The sequence below is a fragment of the Carassius carassius genome, chromosome 47 (genome assembly GCF_963082965.1).
Source record: "Carassius carassius chromosome 47, fCarCar2.1, whole genome shotgun sequence".
NCBI lineage: Eukaryota > Metazoa > Chordata > Actinopteri > Cypriniformes > Cyprinidae > Carassius > Carassius carassius.
The window spans coordinates 9388497-9407950 of record NC_081801.1 but is presented as its reverse complement, the minus strand read 5'-3'; the positions used below and the strand labels follow the sequence as shown (position 1 = coordinate 9407950).

At 38.0% G+C, this 19454-nt stretch overlaps 1 protein-coding gene across 4 annotated transcripts in view; it reads left to right on the top strand.

The window, feature by feature from the left end:
- Positions 1-3977: 3977 nt before the first annotated feature.
- Positions 3978-19454, top strand: part of LOC132130567 (mediator of RNA polymerase II transcription subunit 15-like) — a 17118-nt gene continuing 1641 nt past the window's right edge. Inside the window, exons 1-13 of one of the 4 annotated variants that reach the window (XM_059542312.1) lie at positions 3979-4137; positions 7048-7135; positions 7230-7281; positions 7362-7376; positions 7462-7626; positions 7722-7951; positions 10916-11365; positions 11559-11729; positions 17754-17861; positions 18323-18441; positions 18520-18653; positions 19153-19287; positions 19373-19436. In XM_059542312.1, coding sequence (XP_059398295.1) covers positions 4070-4137; positions 7048-7135; positions 7230-7281; positions 7362-7376; positions 7462-7626; positions 7722-7951; positions 10916-11365; positions 11559-11729; positions 17754-17861; positions 18323-18441; positions 18520-18653; positions 19153-19287; positions 19373-19436 — 1799 coding nt within the window. In that variant the 5' untranslated portion in view covers positions 3979-4069. Of the gene's footprint in view, positions 4138-7047; positions 7136-7229; positions 7282-7361; positions 7377-7461; positions 7627-7721; positions 7952-10915; positions 11366-11537; positions 11730-17753; positions 17862-18322; positions 18442-18519; positions 18654-19152; positions 19288-19372; positions 19437-19454 lie in introns of all 4 variants that reach the window. The other 3 variants (XM_059542310.1, XM_059542311.1, XM_059542313.1) reach the window with 3 other exon arrangements.

Below are 19454 nucleotides of genomic sequence, written 5' to 3'. Positions count from 1 at the left end.
TAATCATGATTAATCATTTGACAGCCCTACTAAATACAAAAAAAGAAACAGCAATTATACTGAAATAATTTTACAAGATACAAGGATTATTTCATTTTCTTCCTTTAAATAAAGAAAAGCTCTTTACAATGCCAGATGAAACTCCAACTTGCGCATAGCCTGGGAACATCACCTCGAGTCTTGAATGTTAATAGATTCAGAATAATTTCACAATGTCTTGCATCTACAGTTCTCAGATCTTTGCTTGGATCAATGGTGCAACAAATTCGTCTGACATTATCAAAAGAGAAACCTTCTAACACTCCTGCAAAGTGGGAATTAATCTGAATGGACACATGAGTCTTTGCTCAAGTAGACACACACATACACACACACTCACACAGACACACACGCCAATTGTACAAAAGGTCAGAGATGGCTAGTCACAAAGTTGTTGCTTGCCAGAAATGTATAAGATCAAACAAAACCAAAAATGCCTTATAACTAGTGAACCTACTGGTTAAGGCCCTTTAAAAACTGTATAGCTTTTGAATGAATTAACACAAATTTCAGAATATTACATACACCCTCAATGCATCTTCAAATTCCTTTCAAAACCAGAGGATACTGAATCATTACTGTTACACTGCTTTATTACATCACATCCTTTTCAAAGATGTGCTCATTGTTTAGGCAAAAACAAAAGTCAATAAAATATTTATATAATAATTTTTTTTAGTTATTATATCATATACTGATATCATATACTGACTCATCAGTCTCCATGGCAACTTCTGCTCACTTAAAGTTGCAGCGGTTTGTCTAGAATATGATCAGAATGTAGTGTATTTGTCATACAACTGTAAGTCTCAAAGTACAACAGTCAACCAAAGTTACAGGGCCCTGATGCAACAAGGGGTCAGCAAGGACTTGAATGGTCAATTGCCTGCCATCAACATTCAGTACTGATCATGGCCACCAAATGAAAAAAAAAATATTAATATAATACTACAGTAAATTCAAATACAGTGATCTCTGGGCAAGAAGCCAACATTCAACCAATGTGTGAAAAATGCGGAAGGAAGTTTTTTTTTTTCACGTTACCCATGGCTTGTCTGCTTAATAACCACACCCCAGAGCTAACACACATATGAAAATAAAAGTCAGTTATTCAATGATTAACTAAAGTTAAGTTCATGTCAGAGTTATAGTTAACAAAAAAAAAAACGGCTTAAAAATACACTTTTTTTTAACTTGAAATATGTGAAATGTAAAGAAATATAACATGTAAACATTTAAACTTATTTAATTAGCATTTAACATTTCTTGTTTTCTTTTAGTTTTCTTAATAAAAGATAACTTCCTAAAATAAATACTGACAAAAAAATATGATTTTAAAATATTGAAAAATAACAAAATATAAATAACAAAAACACAACAAAATTATTAAAATTTTTACTAAAATTAAGTTAGTCATTTAAAGTTTTATTAGTCACATACAACTGTACATAGGCATTGAAGTGAATCTAATTATTGACATTGATTGAGGACACTGTACTAATACACACATTACTTGAAAAAAAATCTATCTATCTATCTATCTATCTATCTATCTATCTATCTATCTATCTATCTATCTATCTATCTAAAGAAATATAGAACGGACCTTGAGAATATCTGCAGCAGCTCTCTCATTTCATCAGTAGTCGTAGGTGTTGCCTACTTGTTTATTGGAAGCCAGGCCCATTTCTGCGAATCGGTTCTTTCGAACAATTAATTTCAAAGAACCGTTCCATGGCAATCACGTCACTCGTAAACCAGGGGCAAGTTCAAGCTAAAACCGGTGCACAACATTTTGCTACGGTTTCCGGTTTGAACAACATCTCGTTTCCTGGAAACGGTATGCAACGATGTTCAACGGGGTTTGAAATACGTTTTCTCTTGTTTGGTGGGTGTGTCAAAAATGTCAGCCCAATCAGCAGCAACATGTATAAACCAGGCGGTATTAAAGCGACAGCGACCACAATGTAACGTCAAAATAAATTCACAAGAGCGGGCATATTGTTTGCACGTTTATTTAATAATCAGAGGAGTATAGAAAAGTTTATGAAAGTGTCACTCCACAATACAATAGCAAAATATATTAGTAAATTAGTGTCTAGCACACCTTCCTTAGGAAAGAATATGGACCAGAAGACATTGCAAGTACCAAATGATATTTAGACAGACTTAAAGCAGCTCCAGATCTATACTTGTGCTCGTATTATTTCAGTTATTTTGCCTTTAATGTAAATAAACATGTGCAAACAATATACTTGCTCTTGAGAATTTATTTTAATGTTAACAGAACTACACATTTATTGTGTATTAGTTCACTTTGTTGCAGACAGCTCAGATAAAGTTTTTTCAACCTTCAGCATTTGTATTTACATAAAAAAAATGCTATTCATTTGTATCTCTACATAAAAAGCATTTAATAAAATACAGTTTTTACAAAGGGTTATATGTGTATTTAATAAAACTGATAAATAATTAATAAAGGGTTAGTTCACCCAATAATCAAAATTATGTCATTAATAACTCACCCTCATGTCGTTCCAAACCCGTGAGTCCTCCATTCATCTTCGGAACACAGTTTAAGATATTTTAGATTTAGTCCAAGAGCTCAGTCCCTCCATTGAAACTGTGTGTACGGTCTACTGTTCATGTCCAGAAAGGAGTAATTCATTTACTCAAACAGTACACTGACTGAACTGCTGTGAAGAGAGAACTGAAGATGAACACCGTGCCGAGCCAGATAACGAACAAAAGATTGACTCGTTCTCGAGTCAAGACCCGTTTCTGTCGGACGCGTCCGATTCGAGAACTGAGGAGCTGATGATACTGCGCATGTGTGATTCAGGGTGAAGCAGACTGACAAACATAGCGTCTGAACCAAACTTTTTTTTTGGTGATTGATTCTGAACTGATTCTGTGATAGTGTTATGAGCGCGGGTAAACCGAAGGCTTGAATCAAGGGCAATCATCGCAAATTACGTCATTACGTCAAGCGCAAAAGAACCGGGAACCTTTTTCTTCTACCGGTTTATTGAATCAAACTGTCTGAAAGAACTACAGGTGATCCGAAAACCGATGCAACCGGTTCTTGACTCGAGAACGAGTCAATCTTTTGTTCGTTATCTGGCTCGGCTTGGTGTTCATCTTCAGTTCTCTCTTCACAGCAGTTCAGTCAGTGTACTGAGTAAATGAATTACTCCGGGATATTGGCTTGTTTTAACTCAGAGGGAGTGTCAGCCACATTAAAAAAGGTAACAGCTTAAGTCATTTGTGGATTAATGCTTATATGAACTGTTTCAAATGATTCAGTTCAATTCGGTGAACTGGTTGAAGAAGATCCGGTTACATCGAATGATTTCGTTCGCGAACTGGATATCACTACACTTCAGTGTTTTGAAATCTCACAACAGACCCGGAAGAGAAGACAATGCTGAATAAAGTAGTAGTTTTTGCTATTTTTGGACCAACATGCATTTTCGATGCTTAAAAAAATTCTAACTGACCATCTGATGTCACATTTGATGATGTTTTTCTTACCTTTCTGGACACGGACAGTATACCGTGCACACAGTTTCAATGGAGGTACTGAGAGCTCTTTGACTAAATCTAAAATATCTTAAACTGTGTTCCGAAGATGAACGGAGGTCTCACGGGTTTGGAACGACATGAGGGTTATAAATGACATAATTTTGATTATTGGGTGAACTAACCCTTTAAGCAAAATTTTTAAATTAAAATTAAATAAAATCATCTCTCTCTCTCTCTCTCTCTCTCTCTCTCTCTCTCTCTCTCTCTCTCTCTCTCTCTCTCTCTCTCTCTCACTCTCTGCTATTCGTGAATAGACTCGAGAATCGCTCAGACCAAATCAGTTAGACGGATCGTTCAGTTACAGTACGATTCTTGAGCGAATGTGTGAGCGGCTTCAACCGATTCATTAAAAAGATCCGACTCAGTAAGGTGATACATTCACGATTCGAACATCGCTAACACAAACTGGAAACAGTTTGTTCAACGTTGTACGGCATTATCAGTTATGGAGGTCACCGGTACTGATAGTGATTGGAGGAGCCCAGCCTTTCGACAGAAAGTAGTGGCCCAAATGTGAGTATACAGATATATTTTTGTGTATGATTTATAGTAGCGCATTCTGGAAACCTAGCTAGTTAGCTGCTAACTAACTGATGCTCGGACATGGTACCAGCACATCTGTTAAACACAGTCAAAAACTTAATTAATAGACTGTATATGTATTTATAAATGTTATCAATCTGATCACGGTATTATGTTCCTTTAATGGGATGACATTCTTGGAGGTTGTTTGGAGCATGTTTAGCTGTGCGGCTAGCTAATATAAAGTTAGCCTCATTAAATATTATAACTAAATATGTAACGTTACAAGCGAAATAGTCTGCAGATATAAATACTGTTCAACATGTCGTGGGAAAAATAAAATAACCTTTAAGATATTTAATCAGTCTTTGTAATTTATTAAGTTTCTTAAGTCTCGTAATAAGCTCTTTTAATAGTTTCGGAGCGGTCGTAGCCTAATGGTTAGAGAGTCGGACTTGTGACCCAATGGTCGCGGGTTCGAGTCTCGGTACCGGCAGGGATTGTGGGTAGGGGGAGTGAATGACCAGCGCTGTCTTCCACCATCAGTACCACGATTGAGGTGCCCTTGGGCGAGTTACCGAACCCCCAACTGCTCCCCGGCCGCAGCCGCAAAAATGGCTACCCTGCTCCGGGTGTGTGTTCACTAATACTCACTACTGTGTGGGTGTACTTGGATGGGATAAATGCAGAGCACAATTTCCGAGTATGGGACACCATACATGGCTATACTTCACTTCCTAGTCCCTCAAAATGCTCGTTTTATCATCACTTTGAAGAAATTACTGCTGTCAAATGATTAATCGCGTCTAAAATAATTTTTTTGTTTACATAATGTATGTAGGTATACTGTATTTATTTATTATGTATATATAAATACACATATACAGTATATATTTAGAAAATATTTACATGTATATACAATACATGTATATTTATATTCTTATATTTAATATTATCCATAAATATATTTCCGGCCGATAGTAGAACCTCGGATTCAGGAGGAACAGTGTGGTTTTCGTCCAGGCCGTGGAACACTGGACCAGCTCTATACCCTCTATAGGGTGCTGGAGGGTTCATGGGAGTTTGCCCAACCAGTCCACATGTGCTTTGTGGATTTGGAGAAGGCATTCGACTGTGTCCCTCGCGGCGGCCTGTGGAGGGTGCTCCGGGAGTATGGGGTCCGGGACCCTTTGCTAAGGGCTATCCGGTCCCTGTACGACCGGAGCAGGAGCTTGGTTCGTATTGCCAGCAGTAAGTCAGACATGTTCCCGGTGCGTGTTGGACTCCGGCAGGGCTGCCCTTTGTCACCGGTTCTGTTCATGATTTTTATGGACAGAATTTCTAGGCGCAGCCAGGGGCCGGAGGGGGTCAGGTTTGGTGACAACACGATTTCGTCTCTGCTCTTTGCGGATGATGTTGTCGTGTTGGCCTCATCAAGCCAGGACCTTCAGCATGCACTGGGACGGTTTGCAGCCGAGTGTGAAGCGGCTGGGATGAGAATCAGCACCTCCAAATCCGAGGCCATGGTCCTCAGTCGGAAAAGGGTGGCTTGCCCACTTCAGGTTGGTGGAGAGTTCCTGCCTCAAGTGGAGGAGTTTAAGTATCTTGGGGTCTTGTTCACGAGTGAGGGAAGGATGGAACGGGAGATTGACAGACGGATCGGTGCAGCTTCTGCACTAATGCGGTCGATGTACCGGTCTGTCGTGGTGAAGAAGGAGCTGAGCTGTAAGGCAAAGCTCTCGATTTACCGGTCAATCTACGTTCCTACTCTCACCTATGGTCATGAGCTTTGGGTCATGACCGAAAGGACAAGATCACGGATACAGGCGGCCGAAATGAGCTTTCTCCGCAGGGTGGCTGGGCGATCCCTTAGAGATAGGGTGAGAAGCTCAGTCACCCGGGAGGAGCTCAGAGTAGAGCCGCTGCTCCTCCACATCGAGAGGGGTCAGCTGAGGTGGCTCGGGCATCTGTTCCGGATGCCTCCTGGACGCCTTCCCGGGAAGGTGTTCCGGGCGCGTCCCACTGGGAGGAGACCCCGGGGAAGACCTAGGACACACTGGAGAGACTATGTCTCCCGGCTGGCCTGGGAACGCCTCGGTGTCCCCCCAGAAGAGCTGGAGGAAGTGTCTAGGGAGAGGGAAGCCTGGGGTTCTCTGCTTAGACTGCTGCCCCCGCGACCCGGCCCCGGATAAGCGGAAGAAGATGGATGGATGGAAATATATTTCATAAATAAACATAACATATTTTTCTTAAATATATGCGTGCACCCTCCATTTGTTCCAAACCTGTATGATTTTTCTTTCTGCTAAACACAAAAATTATTTTTAAGAATGTTGGTAGCCAAACATTTGACTGTAGCCATTGACTTCTATAGTGCTCCATTTATGAAATTCATTTAACTCATATTATGGTAGTAAGAGGGCTACTATCAAATGTGAGGTTGCCAACATTCTTCAGAATATCTTCTTTTGTGTTCAGCTGAGAGAAATTCATGCAGGTTTGTTGGAAAAAGTAAATTTTAAGGGTAAGAAATTTCATTTTTGGCTGAGCTATACCTGTAAGTTTATAAATATTTTATTGCAACATGTTACATTCATAAATACAGCTAAATATGTTGATAATATATTGAATTTCTTTGAATAACTTCAAAGCTTGTAAGACTATTCTATAGAGTAATACTTCTAAGATAACAATACACTTCATTTCAGAATTCATGTTTTGAAAACTCTTTTTGCTATTAAATGTTTCATTGTTGCAATAACTAAAAGGAAAACAGCTCTTCTAATAGTGCTCATATTCTTGATATTTCTTAAATGATTGATCGTCAGTAAACAATAGGTAACATTTCTTGTTTGTCATGCATCAGTTGTGATAACAGACTTCTGCTTTATTATATTGCAGAGATGAAGCCATGAGAAAAGCAGGAACTGCTCACACAAAGTCCAGTACTGACATGGAAAACCATGTTTTTATCAAGGCAAAGACCAGAGTAAGTATTACTTTTAAATTTGCATGCTCCACTCTCAACAGAACAGATTCGTTCGTATGCAATTGTTAAAAGTGTAATATCCTTTTTTTAACAGGAGGAGTATTTGTCTTTAGTTGCGAGACTGATAATTCATTTTAGAGACATTCGTAAGTAGCCAACTTTTTTTTCTTTTAGCTGTGATGTTTGAATGTGTACTGTATATTGATCAGTTTGTTTTTCATTGCAGATAAAAAGTCACAAGGTGGGCCTGGTAAATTTAAAGAGCTATTTTAAACCTTAAGAATTCATTTTCTGCCAAATTAAAAAAAAATTCTGTTTATTTTTAGACCCCATGAATGCCCTGCAAATTATACCAGGAGTGGGTGGAGGTGGTCCTGGAGTTATTGGCATTGGACCACGGCCCCCTGGTGCACAAATGGGTGGTATGGGGCAAATGCAAATGCAAATGGGTCAACATGCCATGCAGGGCGTAGCAGGAGGCCAACAGGCTGGTAAGTTCAGTAGCTGTCAGCTGATTGGAGAAACTGTGTTTAATAATCTTATTTTGAATTCCCATACATTACATGTGATGCTATCTCAATCTCAGCAGGGGCTGCTGGGCAGATGCCGATGATGCAGCAGCAGCAACAGCAGCCGTCTATTCAGTTTCAGCAGTTCCAGTCTCAGCAACAGGCAGCCATGCAGCCTCAGCAGCCAGGAACTATGCAGACTGCCATGCAATTCCAACAGATAAGGCAGCACCATCAGAATCCACAAATGCAGCATCAAAATCAACAACAGCAGCAGGCGCAGACTCCGCAGCAACAACAGAACCAGGTAACAGAGAATGGAAAGATTAATGTGATGATTGTTTAAAGGCACATTATGTAATTTTTCTGCTTTAAAAATAGCAGATATCACTATATCTATGTTATATATTTTTTTTGTTGTGTACTTACATTATCCCGACAGTTTCCACGAACTTTAAAATCCGGAGAAAATTATAGTTTAATTAGAAGACACGGCACGTTTCTTTATTTCCGCTTTGTCGCCCGTCTATGGCGTCATATAAACTTTGACCCCTCTAGTTTATCTAACTTCCTGCGGAACCGCCAAATACAAAGGTGAACAGAAGCAAAGACGAGACGAAGAAGAAAAAGTAGTAGCTAGCCTTGGTCGAGACTATTATATTTTATATTTATATTGTTTATATTCGTATTTATACCTCAATCAATAACTTCGTTATGGATCATGATTATGCTTTGCCTGCACGTTCTGTGAAGCGCAAACGTACGGGTGAAATAAATGACCCGAGAAGGTTTTGGGACGAAGAAGAAACGAGACACGGGTAAATATTGGAGTTGCATTTCCAAGATAGAGAGAGCTTCGTGACAAGCTGAAACTACAGAGAGATGCTTGCATTCTAATAAACAGGTATGCATCCATTCAGCTAACTAACGTTATATCTATCCGTATATTTTGTGAAACGATGATGTCTTGTGTAAAACGCAGACGGACTAGCTCTCATGTAGAGTATAATGTAAATCTACATGTGTTCTATATCTAGCTGGATAAAGTAGCTTCAAATGCAGTTCTCACTATCTTGTTCGATATCATAGTATAAACGTAGCCTAATTATAATTATTAACGAAAGGCAACCGTGTTTTTTTTAACATATATTACTACTAGCTAGATGGAATATTGATTTGATAGGGGTCTGATAATTCATATATCTCTCCGTTCGAAAATACGTGATTGTCAAAATACTAAGGCCGGTGACACACTGGCTGCGTGGCGTCTCTGCTGCGTGCCAGAAGCGCGGCGCGCTGCTGCTGCTGCTGTAGGTGACATAGAGGGAGACCGCCGACAGACCAGGCTCTTGTCTTCATGACAACAAGATCTATACTTCATGTTGAACATAAATATAAAGCCTACTGATAAAGGACACCGTCAACAGTATTGACGGCAAAATAGGCTTATGTTTGACAGGTGCAATATTTGAAAATCGATAATTATTTATTTATTTTTTAAATTACATTTGTATCTGAATTTATGTCAACCTATAGACTTTCAAACATCAAAATGTCATGAATTAATATGTATTTGTGTACAAAATTACATATAAACATATTTTCCTATTATATTTTGCCTGGAAACGCTTCCAACACGCGTACGTGTCGCGTGAAAAATAGGCGGCGGTTCTATTTCTAGCATGCACACGTTTTCCGCACGGCTGGAGCCGCGCCTGAGACACGCGTCTCACACAGGCAGTCTGCAAGCTCTAACCTATTAACATGGGAGCCGAATTAAAAACTGACACGCCACGCAGCTGAGACGCTTGCGCCACGCATCCAGTGTGTCGCCGGCCTCAGTTAAAATGAGTGAGGAATGTGGGGAGCGACAGACCGCGTGTTCCAATGAACAACAACTCCCATGAGCCTACGCTCTTTCCCAACGTCATCAAAGTACGTCTCATGTTATTGTTTTGATTGAGTGACCCCTGGTGGCCAAAAATTCCATACTGCGCGTTTAAATACTGCATGAGTAAAAGGGTTTGTTTACTGAAAACAGAAAATTCTCTAATAATTTGTCATCATTTTACAACTTGTTCCAAGTCATCTGTAACCATAGTTACAATTTATTTATTTTTTTGATGATGATGATGAAAAATAAAAATTAAATCCGTAATCACTGATAATTTCCCCTCTTTTGGGAGAAGAACATTCAACATCTAGTCTAATAATCTGAGAAAACTAGGGCTGGGTTGATAATATTGGTTAACTGATCTTAATTTTGATAAACCGATTTTCAGATGAACCATCTACTGTATGCTGTTTTATGTTGATGTTTTAAAATAACTTCAATAAACACTTTTTTTTAGCACACCTGCCATCCAGTAATCTTTTTTTTTATTTTTTATAAAACATTTAAATTGTACGCAAGGCAGTACTTCAGCTTTTTAATTATAAAATTATATTTCTACTTAAGTTTCTTGTTGAAATATAAATATTTAAATAATGCTTAACTTGTCTTATTTAATTTGTTTCAATAAATGACAACATCTCTAGCGTATTCTGTATATTCCATATTCTGTAAAACAGGATGTTCAACATATAGCCTATTGATTTTGGAAGGTGTTGCTATTTTAACCTTTAAAGGTGCTGTAAGTTTTTGACTCTACTAAAGCATAAAAATTCCATAATATGTTTGCAGATATTTAAGAAACATGCTAAGTTAACATACTTGTTTATTTGAAAAGCAATGCTACAGCCAGTTGCTCTCCTTTGAAAATGTGCATTTTAGGCTGGAATGTCGGTCTCTCCTTTGGTTTGTGAAACCTGCCCACTGCAAGTTTACCCCATTGTATTTCAGCACCCCGGGTTGCGAGTTGGCGTTAAACAGCATATTTTGTTTAATTTCATTCATTGTCAAGTGTGCTCGTTCTTGTTGGTGTCCACAATTTGCAACCTGTATGTGCCACAAGTCTAAGGAGGAGGGGCCGGGTGAAAAAACCCTCTCCAATATTTTGAATTTGGACTGCAATACCTAGTTCTACCACTTGGAGTCAATCCTATATACAGCACCTTTAATATAGTAGAAATGTCCCAAATCTCACAAAATCTAAAAAAAAAACTAAATCCCTGTTTAGTTTATGCTTTTGGTAGAATTGAGTTTGTGAATGTGAAACAAATGGATTAATATGAGTGGAAGCTGAGTTCCTTTAGTGAATTCATTCATTCATTCATTCAATGGTTAATTCATTCATTCATTCATTCATTGTTTTAATGGCTTTGACTCCAGTTGCACCAAAGAATGCAGCAGCAGCAGCAATTAGCACAAATTCAGCAACTGCAACAACAACACCACCAACAACAACAACAGCAGCAGCAGCAGCAACTGCACCAACAACAGGTCCATGCACAGGCTCAAGCTCAGGCCCAGGCTCAAGCTCAAGCTCAAGCTCAGGCTCAGGCTCAGGCTCAGGCTCAGGCTCAGGCCCAGGCCCAGGCCCAGGCCCAAATGCAGCAACAGCATCTTCAAGCCCAGGTTCAGGCTCAAGTCCAAGCCCAGGTCCAAGCTCAAGGTCAGGCACAGGCTCAGGGAGTGGCGGGTCAGATGGCCCCTCACTCACAGCAGCAGCAAGTCATGGTGCCCCAGTCATTAACACAAATGGCTCCCGGACAGCATCAACCCATCAGCTCACTCAGCCAACAACAGCAGCAACATCTGAAACTCCAGCAGGCAATACAGGTAAAGCTCAGTTGCCATAGCAGAATGCAGTCATAATGCAAAATGGATAATAAACACTTTTTACACCTATTATTTACACCCATTTTGATTGATGCGGTCGGGTAAAATGCACATTTCACCTTGTAGTCTCAATTTCTTTTTATACCTTCCTATTTACTTGAATTTATACAAGCAGGCGAGAGTATTGCAGCAGCAGCAACAACAACAGCAGCAACAACAACAACAACAACAGCAGCAACAACAACAACAACAACAACAACAACAACAGCAGCAGCAGCAGCAACAACAACAACAACAGCAGCAGCAACAGCAGCAGGTTCAACAAGTCCAGCAGACAGGCCAGCTCACTGCAGTCCCTGGCCAGGTAAGCCCAGTGCAAGCCGTGGTGAGGGTTGAGATAAGAGACTGAGCGTGGTGGAGTGATTGCATGCTACCAAAATCAACAGTTGAACTTCTTTTGGATGTCAAAACTCTTTATTCCTTGCCTGGTGATGTGCCGTAGTGTAATGCACATGTCCTAATAACAACAGAAGGATTATACATCAAGATTACTTGTGTTTCATTGTGGGCCACAGCGGTGAGCCTCATTCTCTGGTCTATATATATATATAATGTATATTTATATATGTATATGTGTTTGCAAATTTTTTAGCTGTTCTTGAATATATAAGATCCCTAAAGTTGCAAAGACTAGTTGCAAAGTCTCAAAAACAAAGAGATATTCTTTATAAAAGTTAAAGGGTTAGTCCACCCAAAAATTTAAATTTGCCCATAAATTACTCACCCTCAAGTCATCTTTTGTAGGGTTGTAATGATTCACTCAACTCACGATTTTGATTTCTCGATTCGATTCACTTTTTTTTTTTTTTTTTTTTTTTTTTACAAAATGAGATTTAAGACAAAATCATAAATTAAATTTGTCCTTTTATTATTCCTTTGATAAAATGCTGCATGTTTCTTTGTGAAAATGAAATATAACACTATAATAATATAGCACTTGCATATTATTGCTCTTTTGTTGGTTTTGATTGCTTCTATTGTCCTCATTTGTAAGTAGCTTTGGATAAAAGCATCTGCTAAATAACAAAAATTTAAATATAATGTAAATGTAAATAACAAAACTACATTTTAAAACAAGCCTCAAATCAAATAAGTAACATAAATAAAAGGAATCTCTTCATATAAACAAAATAAGGCATTGTTTGCCGTCTGCATTTAACATGAGAGGCAACCACTGCATTTTAATCATGATCCAAACAAATATGCTGCAAACATGCAACGTGCAGTTTTTAATATAAATTAGATTGTATAATTTCGAAATTTGAAGCAAAAATCTAATAGTTTCATAAAACTATACGTAAAAAATATCTGAATGAGATGCAGATTCACTCTCTGCTAGCAGGTGCGCTTAAAGCGTTTCCTTGGTTTCCGCTGTAAACAAAGTAGCGCTGCAGTTATGAACTTTAATAGCATTATACAGAGGCAAGATGAAAAGAAAAAATACCATCTAAACATTTCTAAAGACGCTATCTTCCCCTCAGACATAAATTCATATAAACTCCTACCCTTAATTGAATCATGATTTGTTTTGCATCTCAACCAATTTGAATAGTCACATTTTGAATCAATTTTCAACCGGCTCGCAGTTAATCGTTACATCCCTAATCCTTGGTGTATATGACTGACTTCTTTCAGACGAATCCAGTCGGAGTTATATTAAATATTATCTTAGGTTTTTCATGCTGTTTTATGGCACTCAGTGGTTGTTACAGTGCTTCAGTCCAAAAGAAGTGAAATAAAAAGTGCCCATCCATAAAAAAAAAAAGTGTCTCACACGGCTCCGGGAGTTGAACAGAGTCCTCCTGTAGTGAATTGAATATGAATCAATAAGAAAAATATGCATATTCAAAACATAATAATCGGATGATGCATGACCTCAGCTTTGTGCATATGCCGCTCAGAAGTGACGAACGTGGAAGCAGAGGGGAGAGATAAAAACAGTACAACAAAACGAGGATTTGTAAAGAGGAATGTCGAAGGTATTTCGATATAAGCCAAGAGGAGGCTGGTTTTCTTTTGCTAAAGTAAAGGAAACTTTGCTTCCTTTGCTCCTGTTAACAAACATTGGTTTTCATGAGACTCACCAGTGCATTTGCAACCCTAACCTCATATGTCATCCTCCCGGAGCTGCTTCCATGTACAACTGTTGGCGCAAGTTAAAAGTGCAAGTTAAAGTGATTATTGCAGTTCGAATATGGATATTTTTCTTACAGAAATCCATCGATCCACTAGAGGAGGCCTTTGTTCACCCTCCAGGGCTTGTTTTTTTTATGGATGGGAACTTTTTATTTACCTTCTTTTGGACTGATGCACTGCAACATTCGCTGAGTGCCATTGAACAGCTTGAAAGATCAAAGACAATTTTTTATGTAACTCTGACTGGATTCGACTGAAAGAAGAAAGTCCTATACACCTAGGATGACTTGAGTGGGTGAGTAATTTAAGGGCTACTTTTCATTTTTGGGTGAATTAACCCTTTAAGACCCATTCATGCCCTCCTAAAACGCCTCATTTAAAAATTACCCTTCATGTCTAGTCACTGTGTGGGAAGATTTGCATAACACCGCCCATATGTTCACGCAGAGAAAGAAGGCATAGCTTTTATTCTTGCTGTAGTATTGTTGCTGCTGCTGCCATGTCTTGGAGACGCTGTGTGTTTCGTTGAGAAAATGAAACTACTTTGTTTGGTCTTCTAAAAGAGGACACAACTAGAAATCAGTGGTTAAGTAGTATTTACAACACGAAAATTCAGATGTTTGCAACACATTTTATGGAGGACGAGTAGAGCTGCACGATTAATCGTTAAAAGATCGCAATCTCGATTCAGACACGCACGCAATCTCATTTCTAAATGACAATGATTCCCCGAATCTATTAAACCTTTGACAAAGTCTTACTGGATCATTCAGATCTGTGTTCGCACAGCCGCTGACACGGAGAGAGAGAGAGAGAGCAGTTACCATGTTTGGTTCAGAAAAAAACTTCAGCATCTTTTAAACTACACAGTATTATTTTTGTCTTACAGTCATTCATATTATCATAGAAATAATGGGGTAAAAGTTTATAGTTCAGATATAAAGATTGATGTCTATGGCAGCGATCAAAATAGAGCAAATCCACTTTTGAAAGTAACTGCACTACAAATAATGTTTGTGTCAATGGAATTGTTTCGCCACTAGATGGAGACAAGTGAATTAAAAATGTATGTCAATGATTGAATTATTCATTCAAGAGAATCATTTGATCATTGATTCAGACAACTTTCTTCTTATATAATTTTAATATTAAAAATTGTTGTATTAAATATATTATATATACACTACCAGTCAAATGTTTTTGAACCATAAGATGTGCAATGTTTTTTTTTTCTCTTCTGCTCACCAAGCCTGCAGTAACATTAACATTTTGAAATATTTTTACAATATAACTGCTTTCTATGTATGTATTTTAAAATGTAGTTTATTCCTGTTATGAAAGGTGAATTTTCAGCATCATTACTCCAGTCTTCAGTGTCACATGATCCTACAGAAATCATTCTAATATTCTGATTTCCCTTTTCAAAAAACATTTATTATTATTATTTTTATTAAGCTAAAAATAGTAGTAATAAATAGTAATAAAATCAGGTTTCTTTGATAAAAAGTTCAGACGAACAGCATTTATGTGAAATAGAAATATTATGTAATAAATGTCTTTATAGTCATTTTTTACTTTTGAAGGATTCTTGCTAAAAAAAAAGTATTCATTTATTCAGCTTTGATCACATGAATAAATTATATTTTAAAATGTATTACAATAGAAATTTTAAATTGTAGAAATATTTCACAATATTACTACTTTTGCTGTTTGTTAGATCAAAGATCAAATAAATGTAGGCTTTGTGAGCAGAAGATAATAAAAAAAAAAAAAAAAAAAAAAAAAAATGTACTGTTCAAAAACATTTGAACTGGCAGTGTACCGTATTTTCCGCACTATAAGGCACACCGGATTATAAGGCGCACCTTCAATGAATGGCCTATTTTAGAACTGTTTTCATATATAGGGCGCACCGGATTATAAAGCGCATATAGAAGATACTGCAGTCAAACGTTTGACTGGGTTTGCGTTATGCATCCACTAGATGGAGTTGTGCTAAAGGGAATGTCAATATTTTGACAAAGCGCCTTGATCCATATATAAGGCGCTCCGGATTATAAGGCGCACTGTCGTTTTTTGAGAAAATTAAAGGCTTTTAAGTGCGCCTTATAGTGCGGAAAAAATTGTATATTCAAATGTTTAAGAATTCATTCAAATTAATTAAACACTTAAATTTACTGCAGCAAAAATATTTTGTCACATTATTTTGTTTAGTTCAGAATTGTGTGAGAAACGTGATTTCTGTTTGAGACAACAAAAAATTGTGATTCTCAATTGATCCAGAATGAGGCAGCTCTAAGAACGAGGAGTGTTTCCTGGGAGAGTAGCATACAATGCCTGTGTTTTGACAAATAATGCTGACTCACAGCCTGTAGGTACATTTTCATATGTAAAGGATTTGCCACTGATGATTCAAACCTCACGCGCTTGAGGTATTCGGCCAATAACAACACACTGGATCGCTGGCCAATCAGTGCACACCTCGCTTTTCAGAATGATGAACTTTGTAAAAATCGAGGTGTTTCAGAAAGGCAGGGCACAGAGGAGAAACCATAATGTACTGTATGTGGAAAATAAAGTGTTTTTTGAACTTTAAACCGCAAAAACACATTTCGTTACACCAAATACAAAAAATAATGTTATTTTTTAGCAACATCATATGACCCCTTTAAATTTAAATATACAGGTTGATACTGATTCTGAAAAACATTTCACTGCTTGAAAGGGTAGTTAGTTCTACAGCTAATCTTACTTAGTAAATGCCCAACACTTGCTACAAATGCATTATGGAGGATATTTATGCTATTTTTGTTAGCACTTGTCAATAGAAGTTATTTATAAAGCATATCCTATTTTAGCTTATATAAGCTAAACTAGCGTCCTGTCTGACTTTCTCAAATATATTTAGTCAGATCTCCTTCTCAAGGGTGACCCTCCCATCTGTGAGCATTCGGCAGATGATAACATTTTGCTTCATGTTGCTTTCATTTACCTTGTCCCATATGGCCATAGTTTATTCTAAAGCAAGAGATGGAAATCTCTGTTATTGTAGAGCTGTGAAATCCAACAGAGCAGTCGGTTTAATTTTTAGTAGCGTTAGCTTTAAACCTCATTTGCATTTTGTGTGTATGTGCAGCTAACAGCCTGACTGCATGCTTGCTATTTTGAACCCACAAGCATTCTCTTTCTGCATGCACCGGATGAGAAATGCATTCCTTTCTTAGGTTAGCCTACACAAAGCTGTGTAAATAGTATGCAGTGATTGTAACATACTCTAATATTGTCCTTTGGGCCTTTAAATTATTTACTAAATGTATTGATAGTTGCATAGCAAACACACATCGTTTAACTGCACTGAAAGCCATTAGTAGATGGCAAGTTCAACTATAGCTTTAATTTACAGTTGAAAGGCATGTTGGAGATGCATAAGTACCCATTGCATATTTTCTTGCCTTGCATGGTTCTGGTACATGAAAAGATGGCATGAAATCCATTGGCCAAGTGGCTTGCCTTGTCTTGACAGCCAGTGTTTGTTAAAGTACCATTCCAGGTTCAGTATAATTTAAGCTCAATTGGCATAATTTTGGTCATCACAAAAACATATTTCAACTATTTATCGTGAGCCTTTTACAGCAAAAGCTTTTTTTTGGAGTATTTAAAAGCAAAAATGTGAAACCTATAATTCTGTGAAAGCACATAATTCTTCTCTTAAAACCTATTTGTTATTTGAGCTATAAAGTTATTCTTGTCACTTTTACAACCATTTAAGGTGTTACGTTTAGGTGTAACATCACCCAGAAAAGTAAGCAACTTTTTTCACACTATGTTAATATCCTACGTCTAGCTTTAGTATTGAAATCGATTGGCCCATTCACTTCTGTTATAAGTTAAAAATAAATTTTTGGAGTAGCAATCAGTCACAAATGCTGTCAATTGAGCTTAACTTGTATTGAAGTCAGGATATTCTTTTACATGTTCGAGAGAAATGAGAGGAAGCTCATTGTCACATCTTTTTATTTTTGGAGAGCCTTGTTTTGCGTAATTGAATGTGACTGTATGTGCATCTGTGCTTGCAGACTTGTCAAATCGGTTTCTGTTTGCATTCTTGCATGTGCTTCCTCATGTCCGCTGATGCACTGCATTTATTGTTTTGCTTGTGACATGTCTGTTGTCCCCTCTGTCCTCCTCAAAGATGATGCCCCGTCCTGGGATGCAAATTCCACCTCGGTTGCCCCGCGCCACCCCGAACTCTGCCATTCCTCAAAACCCCGTTGCCATTGGAGGACAGCAAATGCCACAGGTATTTACTGCAGGGCTGACTGTTGGGTCTCAGCGCTGCAACCCAGTGGGTGTGTAGTACGTCTGTGGCTTTCCACTAGAGCGAAGGCTGTCCATAATCCACACTCATCTCCCTCTCTTTACCCCCACTCCCACCCCCAAGTAGATTCACAATCAGAAACATTTTGTCAGAAATGACCCAGAAGCACTTAGGCAGCGTAAAATTTTAATGAAAAGTGTGTGGCACAGGTAAGTGGACTGAAGTTTATTATTCTCTCAAAGCGACATGCTAGGAAGCTAATAGGAAGCAACCGTCTACTGGTCATATAGCGCCATCTACTGGTGCTGTGCAGTCAAAGGAAGCTGATCTTGACCACATGTATGTCTGTTATCTCTAGGTAAATGGCTTCACCAGTGCAGTGCCAGCTTTCCTCCACTCATGTGGTTACTTTGAACCTGTTTTCATTTTCCTTCTCCCCAAAGGGGCAGCCGATGATGTCATCACCCTCCCCAGTTCAGGTGCAGACGCCCCAGCCGATGCCACCTCCCCCCCAGCCTCAACCGTCCCCCCAGCCTCCTTCCTCTCAGCCCAACTCTGTCAGGTATACTGAAATAGTGTAGTTTTTCTACTTTTTATTGACGTAACTACAAATGTTTAATTAAACCTTTTTTCCATCTAGCTCTGGTCCGACCCCTTCTCCAGGAGGTTTCCAACCCAGTCCCTCTCCTCAGCCATCCCAGAGTCCTGCATCTTCACGCACCCCCCAGAGTTACCCCCTCCAGGTACCTTCCCCTGGACCTCTCAATACACCAGGTACAGAAGAGTTTTCTTGTTATACTCATAATAATTTTTTTTCCTATTATAATTCATTGTTGGCATGAATTCTGTTGAGTGTGTGTGTGTGTGTATATAAATGCTCGCACACACACAATATTATATATTAGTAGATATAATAACAGTAAAACAGTACCAAACTAGTTTTTTTACATTTTGACTTTATATTCCCTTCATCTGTTTTTCGCTTAAAGTTAATCTTTAAAAACTGATCAATTTAATAACACACTTAATAGTAATTTTTAGCAAATCTCAAAGTGAACCTTAATTTTTAATACTACACATTATAATTTTGTGATGCCTTAATTCAGTTGAAGCATTTAAAATGACTGATTTTAGTGTTTATTAATATTTATCTTAATTAAATTTTTTTGTAGCTATTTATTGTTAAAAATAATTATGTGCTTATCGAAGTTGACAAATTTATTTGGTTGCAACCATAATTATTTGATTGATTGATACATTTTTTGGATTACAGGCAACCCAAGCTCTGTGATGAGCCCAGCAGGGGCCTCACAATCTGAGGACCAGCTTTACATGGACAAACTGAAGCAGCTGTCAAAATATATTGAGCCGCTACGAAGGATGATTAACAAAATAGACAAAAATGAAGGTACTGGAGTCGTTTCACTTGATGCTGATTTATTACCCCATTCTTAAATCTCTTGAAGACCATGGTTTATGTTTTGTCTTTACAGATAGGAAGAAGGATTTGAGCAAAATGAAAAGTTTGCTCAACATTTTGACTGACCCCAACACAAGGTAAGAAAGCAGATATGA